At 31.9% G+C, this 13,168-nt stretch overlaps 1 protein-coding gene across 2 annotated transcripts in view; it reads left to right on the forward strand.

Annotated features, from left to right (window-relative positions):
* The first annotated feature begins 503 nt into the window (after positions 1-503).
* The window catches only part of LOC126744590 (meiosis-specific with OB domain-containing protein), a 56,371-nt gene continuing 43,706 nt past the window's right edge, over positions 504-13,168 (forward strand). Inside the window, exon 1 of one of the 2 annotated variants that reach the window (XM_050452090.1) lies at positions 504-890. In XM_050452090.1, coding sequence (XP_050308047.1) covers positions 602-890 — 289 coding nt within the window. In that variant the 5' untranslated portion in view covers positions 504-601. Of the gene's footprint in view, positions 891-11,157; positions 11,260-13,168 lie in introns of those variants that run through there. The other variant, XM_050452091.1, reaches the window with a different exon arrangement.

Genomic DNA, 13,168 nt, shown 5'->3' on the forward strand with positions numbered 1-13,168 from the left:
CACAAATACTTATTAATGCACAGAACACTTATAAATTCCTACTTAATACTATAGTATGTTAATGACTAAATAAAATATTATTGGTAACAAAATATTACTATTGTATGAAGTAGGGTTTAATTATTTTTTTTAATTAAAAAAAAAATAAAATTTAGTCAAAATTACCGTACAAAGTGGCATTATCGCATAAGTACTATCGTACATCGTACAAGCATTGGTTTTATCATACGAAATCGATAATTATCGTACATCTAGCAACACTGATGTCTAGGTCTGGTTCTAGTTCTAAACTGTGTGTTTGAATTTGATACTGCTCGACCTCGACAGGCTAGAACTATCGAATATTATCGATAGTTTATGAAAAACATCGATAGTATTCGATAGTCCACAAACTATCGATAAATATCGATAGCACTATCGATAGTTCTCGACCCCTAGCTAGACTCTCCTTTCGTCCAGGAGGCTGTGGACTATATGAAATTTTGACAGAAGGCATTTGTTTTTGTTGACAGACGAGTATAACGAACATGGCCACCGCGCTTTTTCAATTTTGAAACGTTTCGTGTTCGTAGCGCAGTGGTTTATATAATTCCTGAACAAAATGAGTGACTTAGTGGCAACAAGTAATTTCGTGAGCCTGCAAAAAGTAGAATTACAAAATCTGCAGCCGTCTCAATCGAACGCTCTTATCGTGGGTATAATAATCGCCAAAACTAGACCGAAAATATTTGAATGCCAGGGGCAGGAGGGAAAAGGCCATATGAATAATTACAGGGCCGTATGGAATTTCACAATCAGAGATTCTTTACAGCATTACATTAATGTAAGCTATTGGGGCCCTCCTGAGGCGATTCTTCAAGCAAACGATAAATTTTCTACGGGAAATGTGGGTAAGTTATAATAATAGTCTGTATAATTGCTATAATGCCTTTATAGCGATTATGTTATTTATGATTAAATCATAATACAGGATTAAGTTTTTTCTTAAAACATAAAATATTTTAATAGTATTAAAGACAAATAAAAACTTGCCGACGGGCGGAGAAAAAAAATTAATTTTATTTTAGTGTTATAAATATAAATACAGGGTAACTCGAAAACTAACAAATACAATCATCTAAAAAAAATCGTAAGAATCGGTTAGTTAATTAGGACAAAGTTGCGTAATTTGATGCGTATTAGAAGCCATTTAAAAATTTCGAATGTAGGGAATCGGTTGCCACCGACCAAATCGAGAACGCAGCATATGTCGTTTGCTAGCAACTTATATAATAATATAGTCCGCGACCGCTGTTATTTAGTCGATATAAAGGCCGTATCTCCAATTCCTAAGGGATTTTAATATTTCTTTCTTCAGATATTAACAATGAATAACTAAATTGATTTATGGTTAGTATTTATTCATGTTATAATTAAATAACACTTCCAAGGTTTACAGTTAACTTTATAATTAAAACGTTTATAATGCGTGTTTCAATTCACTGTTGCCAAGTCTCCCAGGGTTTCGGTGAAGTGGAGGGAACAGTTAGGTTACAAACCTCTACAAACTAAAGTTTGTAGAGGAGTTTGTAACCTGAGAGAATTAATTTTTTATTTCATTTATTTCTTCAAACAAAAGATAGAATTACACTAATTACAGCCTCACAAAAAATGATTAGTACAAAATACAATATTTAACACAATATTGATGCAATCAAGCACCTGATGTGAAACATCTTTATGAATGTGCAATATCAAATCGTGAATCGTGTTATTTACTTTTAGATATACAGGGTGACACAGGAAAAAGGGAACACCTAATAACTATTTTACTCTGCAAGATAAACGAATAAAATTTGGCATATTGATGGAATTGCTATAAGAGCATCTTTTGACATATCCGGTTGTTTTCTGTTATTTACTGTTTAACCGGAAGTGACACTAACATTCTTAATTTAAATGAGACACTTGGTATATAAAATAATATTCTGAGAACAATGACTGCATTTGCGACTTTTTGTTTTATACTTAAAGAAAGAATCAACTTTTTAAATTTTAAAATAGGGTGCCATAAATGCGTTGAAAGTTTTACTTTTTAATCAAATGCTCACGGAAAAATAGTTTTCATTGCATTTTATGATCTAAATCTTGTTCCGGGTGTACAAGATTTAGACAAGTCAATTAGTCAGCCCACAGCATAGAGAAAAAATATTTCTAATAAAAGCGGCAAAGAGAAATCGTTCGAAATTATTTACAAGTTATACGTAAAAAGGGCGTAATACAACATTGAAATAGAAAAAAATTGGTTTTATTGAAAATATTCAAAGTGAATCCTAGAGAAGAATGATGCCATTTTGAAATATGATATATTTTAAACATTTTTTATTTCAAACTTTTTTTTTTAGTTTGTCAAATAATAGGTGGGGGAGGGGTTGAATATTAATATCTAAGATTGTTGATAACTTGATTGGCCTAACCAATTTTAACGGGATGGCTTTTTCAAGAATAGTTTTTATGTGCTATAATTACTTATCCGACTTAGTTGTTTTGTTGAGCGCTAGAGGGCGGTTTGTGTTATTTTAGACTTTTTCAGCGATTTTCTGGCAAATATTAAATACAACGATGTAACTTTTTTCATTTAGGCTAAAAGAGAATGAAAAAACATAAAAACTGGCGCAAACCGCAACTCGGTATCTTATTTTATTCCGAAATTATTAATTAAACTGTTTTTGAACAATAAAAATAAAACTCCAGAACTCAAATTTTTGTAATAAATAAATTGTTTTATATTTTTAATGGTGTCCTAGATGCTCAAACTGTTTTCCTTCATTTTCAATACACAGTCGAAGTCGTTGTGTCGTTGACAGAACCGCTGTCTGGATTTCTGCTGTGGGTAAGGAATTTATTGCATTGCGTATTCGGTCCTGCATGTCGTTCTGTGTTTTGGGTGGGGTGGCAAAAACTAAATCTTTAATCCTTCCCCACAGATACAAATCTAGAAGTCAGATCTGGGGATCGAGCAGGCCAACGAAATATACTTCCTGTTCCAATCCGCCTATTTAAGTATTGACGAACTTGAACTGCAAAATATGCAGGGCAACCATTATGTTGGAAAATTATTTGCTTGATTCAAAATCAAGATCTTCCAGTAACCCCGGGATATCATTTTGCAAAAAATTTAAATACACATTACTAGAAAGTGTTTGATTGAAAAAGAGAGGACCAATAATTTTTCCACCAATAATGCCGCACCACACATTTACAGTCCATTTGGCTTGGTGTTGAGTCTCGCGGATCCAACAGGGATTTTCTTCTGCCCAATAATGCAGATTATGCAGGATTACACCATCACTGCTAAATGATGCCTCGTCCGTCCATAATATCTTCGAGATAAATCAGGTATCTTCTCTAACCATGTTCAACAGCCAATGACAGAAATTGAGTCTGTTGTCAAAGTCTTTTTCGAGAAGCCCCTGGTGCAGAACCACGTGATATGGATGAAGTCTAAGTAAAAAACAATCAATATAAGATGTTAGGATGCTTATTAGTGTTGTAACAAATAAAAATAGGTACCTGTGCTCTTTCAGAATATTTTCTACTGTACCGAGGGATATTCCCAATTCCCTAGAAATATTTCGGATGCTTATGTGAGGGTTTATTTCAATATATGCCGAAATATTTATAACGTTTGCCTCTATGCGCCCTCGCCTTCGCCTTCGATGAATATTGCCTCGAATAATTTCAATATTTCTTAGCCTGGTAGCTAAACCGGTAAAGACTCTATGATTATATTTAGCGGAGTAAAAAAGACAATAAAAGTAGCTCCCTTTTAAAAAAAAATAAAATCGGCTTAGAACCAGATGAAACCTTTACCAAATCATTAATTAGGTTATTGTACACTGTGTCCCATTTTGGATGAGACTGCAGGGTATCTTTGTCATTTTTTAAGATAGAGCTTTGCGGTTTTCGCGACCCTGTATCATTTTTTTGTAAAACTTTTAAAGCCACAAACAGAAATATTCTAACTACTTTTGTTCCTGAAATACAGGGCGAAAACGAAAATGTTCACCTTTGGAGATGTTATTATTTCTCAGGCCCTGTATAAGATAAAATAAAAATGAAAATTGCTTATAATAGATATTTTTACATAAAAGTCAGTGGCGTATTTAATTTTTTTCCCAATGCACTGTTTTTAAGATTGGGCACAAACTTGGTATTTTTTAAATGGAACACCCTGTATATTTTAACGTCAAATTTTTGCATTTTTTTTTTCTGAATACATTGATGTATCACAACCTAATCTTTGATAAATTTTAGCTCAAAGAATTAGAAAAATCCATATTTATGTTTATTTTTTTAATAGTAGGCCATGAATTCTTTGACACATGCATAAAAAAATGTTTTGTTTATTGCATTCATGGAAACTAAGTCACAAACAAATCAATACAATCAATAATGATGGCTGAGGTTGAAAATATGGAATTCCAAAATTTTGAAAAGTATGATATTATAAAATGTTTAAACCTTTCTAACGAAAATGTCGAAGCGGGGCAGCAATTATATTTAAATCGGTGAAGCTCTAGCTTATTTTATTTTGTTACAAAATTCGAAAAATAAAAAAGATCTTATTAGGTTTCCAGAAAGACGTCAGCCATCTCGGGCTACGGTATTCCGGTTAAAATCTAATCTTTTAAATTATGGCTGCTATTCAAAACCTAGGCAACCCCATGTTGATAGAAATGAAGCTGGCGAAATTAATGTTTTAGCGTGTGTGGAAGCAAGACCCCAAATTTCCTGTAGAAAGATAGAGGAAGAGATAGGAGTTTCCAAAACAAAAGTGCAAAAAATTTTAAAAAAGCATAAATTTGAACCGTATAAGATAAATATTATTCAAGAATTGCATCGTGACGATCCGTTTAAACGACTGGAATTTTCTAATTGGTTTTTAAGCAAAACTAATGAAGATCCGGATTTTGTAAAAAAGGTAATATGGTCTGACGAATCCCATATAAGCAGTAGTGGCATATTTAATAGGCAAAATACCAGACATTGGTATCAAGAAAACCAACATGTTACTTTTGAACGACAGCAACAAGGCCGATTTGGTTTTAGTGTTTCCTGTTTTGTATTGGGCACTAAAATTGTATATACAATTTTTGAGGGTAGCTTAACTGCCCAACGATATCTAAATATATTGCAAAATAATTTGCCAGAGTTGCTGGAGGACATACCTTTAGCCCAGCGACATCAAATATATTTCCAGCAAGATGGAGCGCCCGCTCATAATTCAAGGGTAGTTAGAGAATATTTAAGTGCCCATTTTGATAGACGTTGGATTGGCACACACGGGCCAATCAGATGGCCCCCGAGGTCACCGGACTTAAGTGTTTTGGACTTTTTTGTATGGTCGTACTTAAAAAATAAAATTTATGCAAATCGGCATAATAATATAAATGAACTCCGAGCGACAACTGAAGAAGCATTCATAAACTTACAAAGGCAACCCTTTATAATTTTAAATGCCTTAAGACGAATACAGACTGTATGTGGTTTTTGTATAAGACAAAATGGACAGCAGTTTGAACAGTTTTATTAAATTTATATTTGTTGTTTTTTTTTTGGTTTTTGTAATTAATTTTCTAATTTGATTCTTGTAATTACTAATTAGTTTTTAATGTTAAACCTGGTTCGATATATTTTTTTTTGTTTTTAACATTTTTATGTTTATATTAATATTTTAAGTTAATGTTTAAAATATAGTTAAATAAACAGGTTTAAATCACATGGCGTTTTAAAAAAGTAATAATTAAATGCATGTGTGTAAGAATTCATGGCCTACTATTAAAAACAAAAATAAATATGGATTTTTCTGATTTTTGAAGCTAAAATTTACTAAAGAATAGGTTGTGATACATCAATGTATTCAGAAAAAAAAATGCAAAAATTTGACGTTAAAATATACAGGGTGTTCCATTTAAAAAATACCAAGTTTGTGCCCAATCTTAAAAACAGTGCATTAGAAAAAAAAATTAAATACGCCACTGACTTTTATGTAAAAATATCTATTATAAGCAGTTTTCATTTTTATTCTATATCTTATACAGGGCCTGAGAAATAATAACATCTCCAAAAGTGAACATTTTCGTTTTCACCCTGTATTTCAGGAACAAAAGTAGTTAGAATATTTCTGTTTGTGGCTTTAAAAGTTTTACAAAAAAGTGATACAGGGTCGCGAAAACCGCAAAGCTCTATCTTAAAAAATGACAGAGATACCCTGCAGTCTCATCCAAAATGGGACACAGTGTACATACGAAATGGACATTTACGACTTTTTTTAGTGGTACCGAGTTTTATAAAATGGAGAATATTGCAAAAGGCAGGAATTTAAAAAAAGTGCTTTTTAACCTTTTAATATCTTTGGAACTTTTTAACATATTCAAAAGATCTTTTTTTTGTTTTAATGAGAATACATAACGTTTAAAACGAATAAAAAACGTTTCTTTTTATTAATATAACATTTAAAAATCATTAAAATTATATTTTCTGCAATGAATTTTTGAGCAAGCGAGAAACTTTTATTTGAAAAAATTTTTCCATACAATCTGCGAATAAAAGGTAGACAAAACTGTTACGAAGTTTTTAAAAGTAACTGCAATCGGATATATTAGCTAGATTGCGAGAAATCCACCCGCAAAGTTGTGCTAGATTAGCGACGGCCAGAACATTCGCCGACGTTCGCGGGAGACGCGTGACTAATCATATCATAACCCCTAAAGCTGTCATATCGCTCTTGATTTTTGTGCGTTAAAACACGTTTTTATTGCGTTGTCCTTCGTCAATGTTTTATGAAGATGGTTCGATGTGAAAAACTGCCAAGTCTGAATTATGCAAGAGATTAGAGCCAATTGCAGATACAATAGTTTCTCCAAATAGTGTAGAATCATATATTATTGATGGTATGGTTATAATCCAAGAATTGAAACCAACTTCCTCTTTGACTTTTAACGGTTTAGCACAAATATTCTTAAATCGAATGCGAAGTTGCGGACGGAAACACAAGAGAATAACAGTTATTTTTGACACTTACACATGTAATTCATTAAAATCTGCTGAGAGATTCAGACGTGGTGATTCATCTAATACAACAGAATACAAAAGTTTTGGGTCTCGAAAAGTTCCAATTTTTAATGATTTTCTCAAATCATCCAACAATAAGAAGGCCTTATTAGTTTTTACTGTAAGTTTTCTTTTGGAATTTGCAGCAAAATCTCTAAATAAGAATGAAACTTTAATAGTAGCAGGAGGATCTGAAAATTCCGAAAATGTCTATTTTATAACCACCGATAAAGAGCCACAAATTTGGGAAGAATACAAAAGTAATCAGGAATAAGAAGATACTCGAATTATTCTTCACGTCCTGGCAGAGCGAGAGCATAGTAATTCTATTCTTGTCAAATCTGTGGATACCGACGTATTACTTTTACTTTTACACCATTTCATTATTACAAAACAAATAAAGGGCTGTAAATTACTTATGGAATTAGGGCATTCAAAAAATCAACGCTTCTTAGCAATTCAGGATGTAGTTTAAAAATTGGGAAAAGCAGTTTTAAGAAACATTTTGGCAGTTCATTGCCTCACGGGATGCGACACAACTAGTTCGTTTTTCAAAATTGGTAAAAAAACAGCCTTTGATCTACTAATAAAAAATATCGATAGGCTAAACTATATGATCTGCCATTTGTATCGGATACAGAAGCAGTTAAACCGAGTACACAATTTATTTTACTTCTATATAGAAACAAGGACAATGATATTTCTACCCTAAATGCACTACGATTGCATTTAACTATAATTGCAAATAAATGTGCCGTGGAACTGCCACCAACTGACGATGCATTCAAACAGCATTTAAAAAGGTAGGTTTATACTTACATTTTGTCTTTATTTCTATAGGTATGAAAAAAAATCATATTTTACAGATTACAGTTTAGATAATAACAAAAAAAGAAAATTTGGACGCTTATGGCTTTTCTTATTTTAGGTGCATAATATATCAACTAAAAATTTGGTATAACAGTCACATACCATATATGAATTTTGAAGACCTAAGAAAATATGGATGGACGAATGATATAGAGTCTAATATATGGACTCCAATATTTGCGACACAGGATCCCGTCCCAAAGGAACTACGGAAAATTTTAGTTCTTCGATGTTCCGATGGAAACTGCAACACTTAAAAGTGTATATGTGTATCCCAGGGCTTGAAGTGTTATAACGAATGTAACTGTAAATTTTGTGGCAACAAAGACATAGAGATATAGACACACCAGATTCATTGGAATCACAAAATGATGATGACTATAAAAAATTAAAGTTCGTTTAATTAAAATATTCAAATAAATAATTTTTTTAAGTTTACTTAAAAATCTTCAAAGTTATTATTATTCACCAACTTCGATTTATAAATTATTCGTAGATGGTTAATAAATGGCGGCAGTTGGAAGTACGTTCGGTCGGCAACGGCACAGCATAAAGAAACCAGCAGTCGCACTTCAATAAAAATACATTGGCTTGAATAAGCGAGTTCGGTGCATGTGTACTAACGCAGGCGAGGCATTTTTGCTTATAGTAGGGATGCCGCTGACACTCGCTACGGTCCACGCGGCTTTTGCCTTGGCTAGAGCCGGACTTAAACATTTTTTTAGATGTTATTATCTTGTAAAATAAAAATACCTACATAGTACAAATATTGATTTTTTAATATAAATAATACGTGCAGGAAGTTAATTAGGTATGTACCATAAATTTAAGAGACCATTCTTTGAGTAATTTTAAAACAAAAAGTTCATATAAACATATGTCCAGAAATTCTTCGTTCTCAATATACAGGGTGTTAAAATTTAACAACTAAAATATATGCCACTGACTTTTGTGCAATTTTTATTATGTTCTGTGGATTATACAAATAAAACTTTTCTGTCTCTTGAATTTTTTTCGTATCTTGCTTAGTTAATAATAAATTCCAAATGAAACTTTTCCCCAAATTCCTTGTGTGATCCAGGGACATGCAATTAAGTGGACTTTTTTTTTCTCGAAAAATAAGCGAGATACGAAAAAGTTGTATTTGTATTTGAGTAAATCAAATAACATATTAAAAATGGCTCAAAATTGAGGTGCCCCAATTTTTTTGCCACAAATATTTCTTCAGGTCTTGTTCGAGATTACACTGGACCTAATAAATTTAATCATGTTAGGGGTAAATTAGCTCCTTAATGTTATAAATAACACCGCCAGAGAACTTGCGGAACTATGTTCATATGAACTTTTTGTCTTAAAATTACTCAAACAATCGCCTGTTAAATAATTTATGGTACATACTTAATTAACACCCTGTATAGTAACGCTTTTAGATTAACACCTGACTACATAGTAGTTTAAGGATAACTAATTATACAAATAAAGTAATATATCAAAACAAATAGAAACTCTTAGGCCAATAAATAAAGACAAATAGTTGGCAACAATTCAAAACAATTCTAACATCTGCGAATTTTTGTTATATTATTAAGTACCAACTAAAGTAAAAGTATACAATTTTCGCAACTCTTTTAAATATGGCAACACTGTTAAAATGGCAGAAATATAAATAATGTCCTTAAAAATCCAAAAAAAAAAAAATTACATTGCTGCAACTTTAATTGATGCTTAATTATGTTATTTAAGCCATACAGCCAAATTTGCAGCTATTAAAAACTTTGGCAAAGTCAATTATTTTGCTCCATTAATAATTTTTGACATACCCCTCTTTTAATACAAAAGTTTTTATAAAAAACGCTACGCTTTGTAAAAATGTTATTAAAATAGTCACTAAGTACGGCGCTGAACTAGGCGATACACCTATGAACACAGTTCGATAAACAGTGAGCTCGGCATCCGGAGAACATGGCTGCGGCATGGCTAAGGATGCTATTAGTTCGCTTACATTTTCGAGCGGAGTGAGACTGCTGGTTTCTTTATGCTGTGGCAACGGTATAGAGCGCGGCAATTTCCACCTACGCGTTACTTTAAAAATTCATATTTCAAAAACTATTTCGGATAGAAACCTGTAGCTTTTTTTAAAAACTTTCTTATGTTTTTTTCTACATTTCATTCGTAGCATGTATGGCAAAATTCATCATAATAAAAAAGTTTATCGCTTGCCGAAAAATTCAATACCAACAATATAAATTTTATAATTTTCATGTTTTTTATTAACAAGAATAGAAGTTTTCTGCAATTATTTTATTGCAGTTGTTAGCGCTTATATATGCCCTTTAAGCAAAAAAAAGAAAATTTGGCTATATGAATTAGTTTCGGAGGTATTGGCAGTTTAATCTATAATGGTAACATTTTTGAATTAAACCATTTTTTTTTAATTCTGATTTTAAAAAACTCGGTACCATTAAAAAAAGTCGTAATTATCCATTTCGTATGTGCAATAACCAAACTAATGATTTGGTAAAGGTTTCATCTGGTTCTAAGCCGGAAAAAAAAATTAAAACATTTTAACCCGTTATTTTACTCCGCTAAGTGTCTTCTGTCAGGATATCTTTGGGCATAAATACGGGCTGCAATGCCTGCATTTTGCATTAACTCAAAATACACTGCTAGCATATCAAAAGCTATGTCGTTTTGAATTTTTAAAAACTTAAATGATTTTAAAAACTGTCTTTGACGTTACATTTGACATCGATCATAAACGTTTTATTATGGTCTCGAAAATATTTATCAAATCCATTTATTTCCAAAGCTTACTATTGACTATGTGACGCAATAATGCCAGCGCGGCGACAGATTTGTACAAGATGATGTTCAAAAATATTTTAATTTATAATTTCGGAATAAAATAAGATATCAAGTTGCAGTGTGCGCAAGTTTCGATGTTTTTTCATGCTCATTGTATTTGATATTTGCCAGAAAATCGCTAAAAAAATACAAATTAAAACAAACCGCCCCACAGTGCTTCGACCAATGGACAAAAATCGAAAAAGTGACTTGTTTTTCAGAAGTATTTAAATACCTTATCTTTAAGACCACAAACAAATAGCCACTATTCCACAAAAATATTATCGCAAATAGCATTTTTTGTTTATAAATATTTGCGCCAAAAATAATAAAATCTCGTGTGTTGACCAGTACCTTTTTGTTATTAAAACTTGAGTATACTTTGTTGGTGTTTCAAGACAAGCAGTTAAAAATTGAAATCTTTTTTAAACATGGACAGTGTACAACAAGGTATGTACTTTATTATCATGTATTAAAAAATTTAAAAGTCGTTTATCATTTAACCATAATAAATGTAAATTAGTTTGCGCAATTATTTTATATTTCTCTTTAAATTTGAAACTTTAAAAAGGCATATAAAAAAAGCCTCTTAAAACCATTTGTAGTTTTTACATTTTATTGTTAATACATTTATATATTATCATTTCGTATATAGTTTATCTGCGTCAGTCTGCGACGAAGCTTGAAATATTTTTTTTTCAGAGGATGTTAAATCAATAAGCGGATCTTTTGATTTAACAGATTGATTTATCAGAAAGCGGATCTTTTTGAGACATGGCTAGAACATCAGAATCAAAATCCAAAACTATTTATTTATGAAAAAATCCATTCCCTTTTAAATTTGAGCAATCCCTCGCCTCAAGTTGAAACTCACTTCACTAAGCAAAGCAGAATTATTTGCCTACATTTTAATAAAAAATGGAGTATAGAATCGCGAAATCGTGTCAGATTTATGGAAAAAAAAATTTGGTTACAAACTGAGTTACCATTACCAGAATATTTAATAGGCGGAAGAAAAGTCAATTTAAACTTAGAAGTCGCTGGTCCATCCCGTATTCGTGGTAGGCCGCTAAAACCATTTACAGAGTCTTCAAAGCGGACGAAACTTCGGAGCGCTAAAAAAATCACTGCTGGCAGAACATACATCTCTTACTTCCTATCAGGCACTAGCTCTCTATTTAGATCTTGACTTATCAGAAAGAAAATACAATTTATTGCGCGCGGTAGTTAATAAAACGGGAGTACATATTTTTCCAAGTTTATATACCTTGAGACAATGTCAAAATGCTTTGTTACCCTTTAAAATTTGCGCCACCGAAATTTCAGCAGAAGTTAATTTACAAGATATATTATATTCAACAGCTCAAAGCATTATTAAAATAGCAAATATATAGGACAATAGAAAAGTGGAGCTGATATGCAAATATGGTTTTCCGATAAATCTTTGACAGATGAATATAGGTTTTTAGAGGCTTTCGTTCCCTTACGACTACGTGATGTACAAAGTAAAAAAGATATATGGGTTAATTCTCGTTCATCATCTACACTTTTCTGTCGACCTTTTAAATTGATATTTCAAAAAGAGAAAAAAGAGCTAGTGCGCAATGAAGAACAAGAAATTAAAAATAAAATTAATGACCTCAAAAAAATTTCAAAACGGAACTACTTGTATAGTATCATTTAAAATGTTGTTCACTATGATAGATGGTAGTGTAGCAAATATTCTCTCTGACACAAACGCAATATCCAGATGCATCATCTGTGGATCCGAAAGAAATGAATTTGCCAAATACCAATCGTCCTTCAAAAGTAGAAAACTACAGCTTTGGTTTGTCCACATTACACTGCTGGATAAGATTTTTAGAGGGCTTACTTCACATTAGTTATCGATTGCAAATAAGATCTTGGCAAGTTAAAGGAGCAGAAAATAGTGGAAAACAACAAAAAGAAAATACAGTCAGATTTTAAATCAAAAATGGGCCTGATTGTGGACAAACCAAAGCAAGGATACGGGTCAAGCAACGATGGCAATACAGCTAGACGCTTTTTTTACATTCCAGACTTAAGCTCTGAAATAACAGAAATAGACAAGCGTCTTATAATAAATTTTTCGACTATTCTTGGAACTCTTTCTAGTGGCTGTCACATTCAGGTACTAGAGGTTGAGAAACTTTTAGATGAGACTAAACAATTATATTTAGATTTATATAATTGGTATTACATGCCAAGTAGCTTGAATAAGGTTCTGGTACACGGATCTGAAATACTTGATTCATTTTCTTTACCTATAGGACAACTTTCCGAGGATGCTTTAGAAGCGAGACATAAAGAGGCAAGAAAATATCGATTATTTCACACG

This window comes from Anthonomus grandis, chromosome 14, assembly GCF_022605725.1.
Source record: "Anthonomus grandis grandis chromosome 14, icAntGran1.3, whole genome shotgun sequence".
In the NCBI taxonomy this organism is placed as follows: domain Eukaryota; kingdom Metazoa; phylum Arthropoda; class Insecta; order Coleoptera; family Curculionidae; genus Anthonomus; species Anthonomus grandis.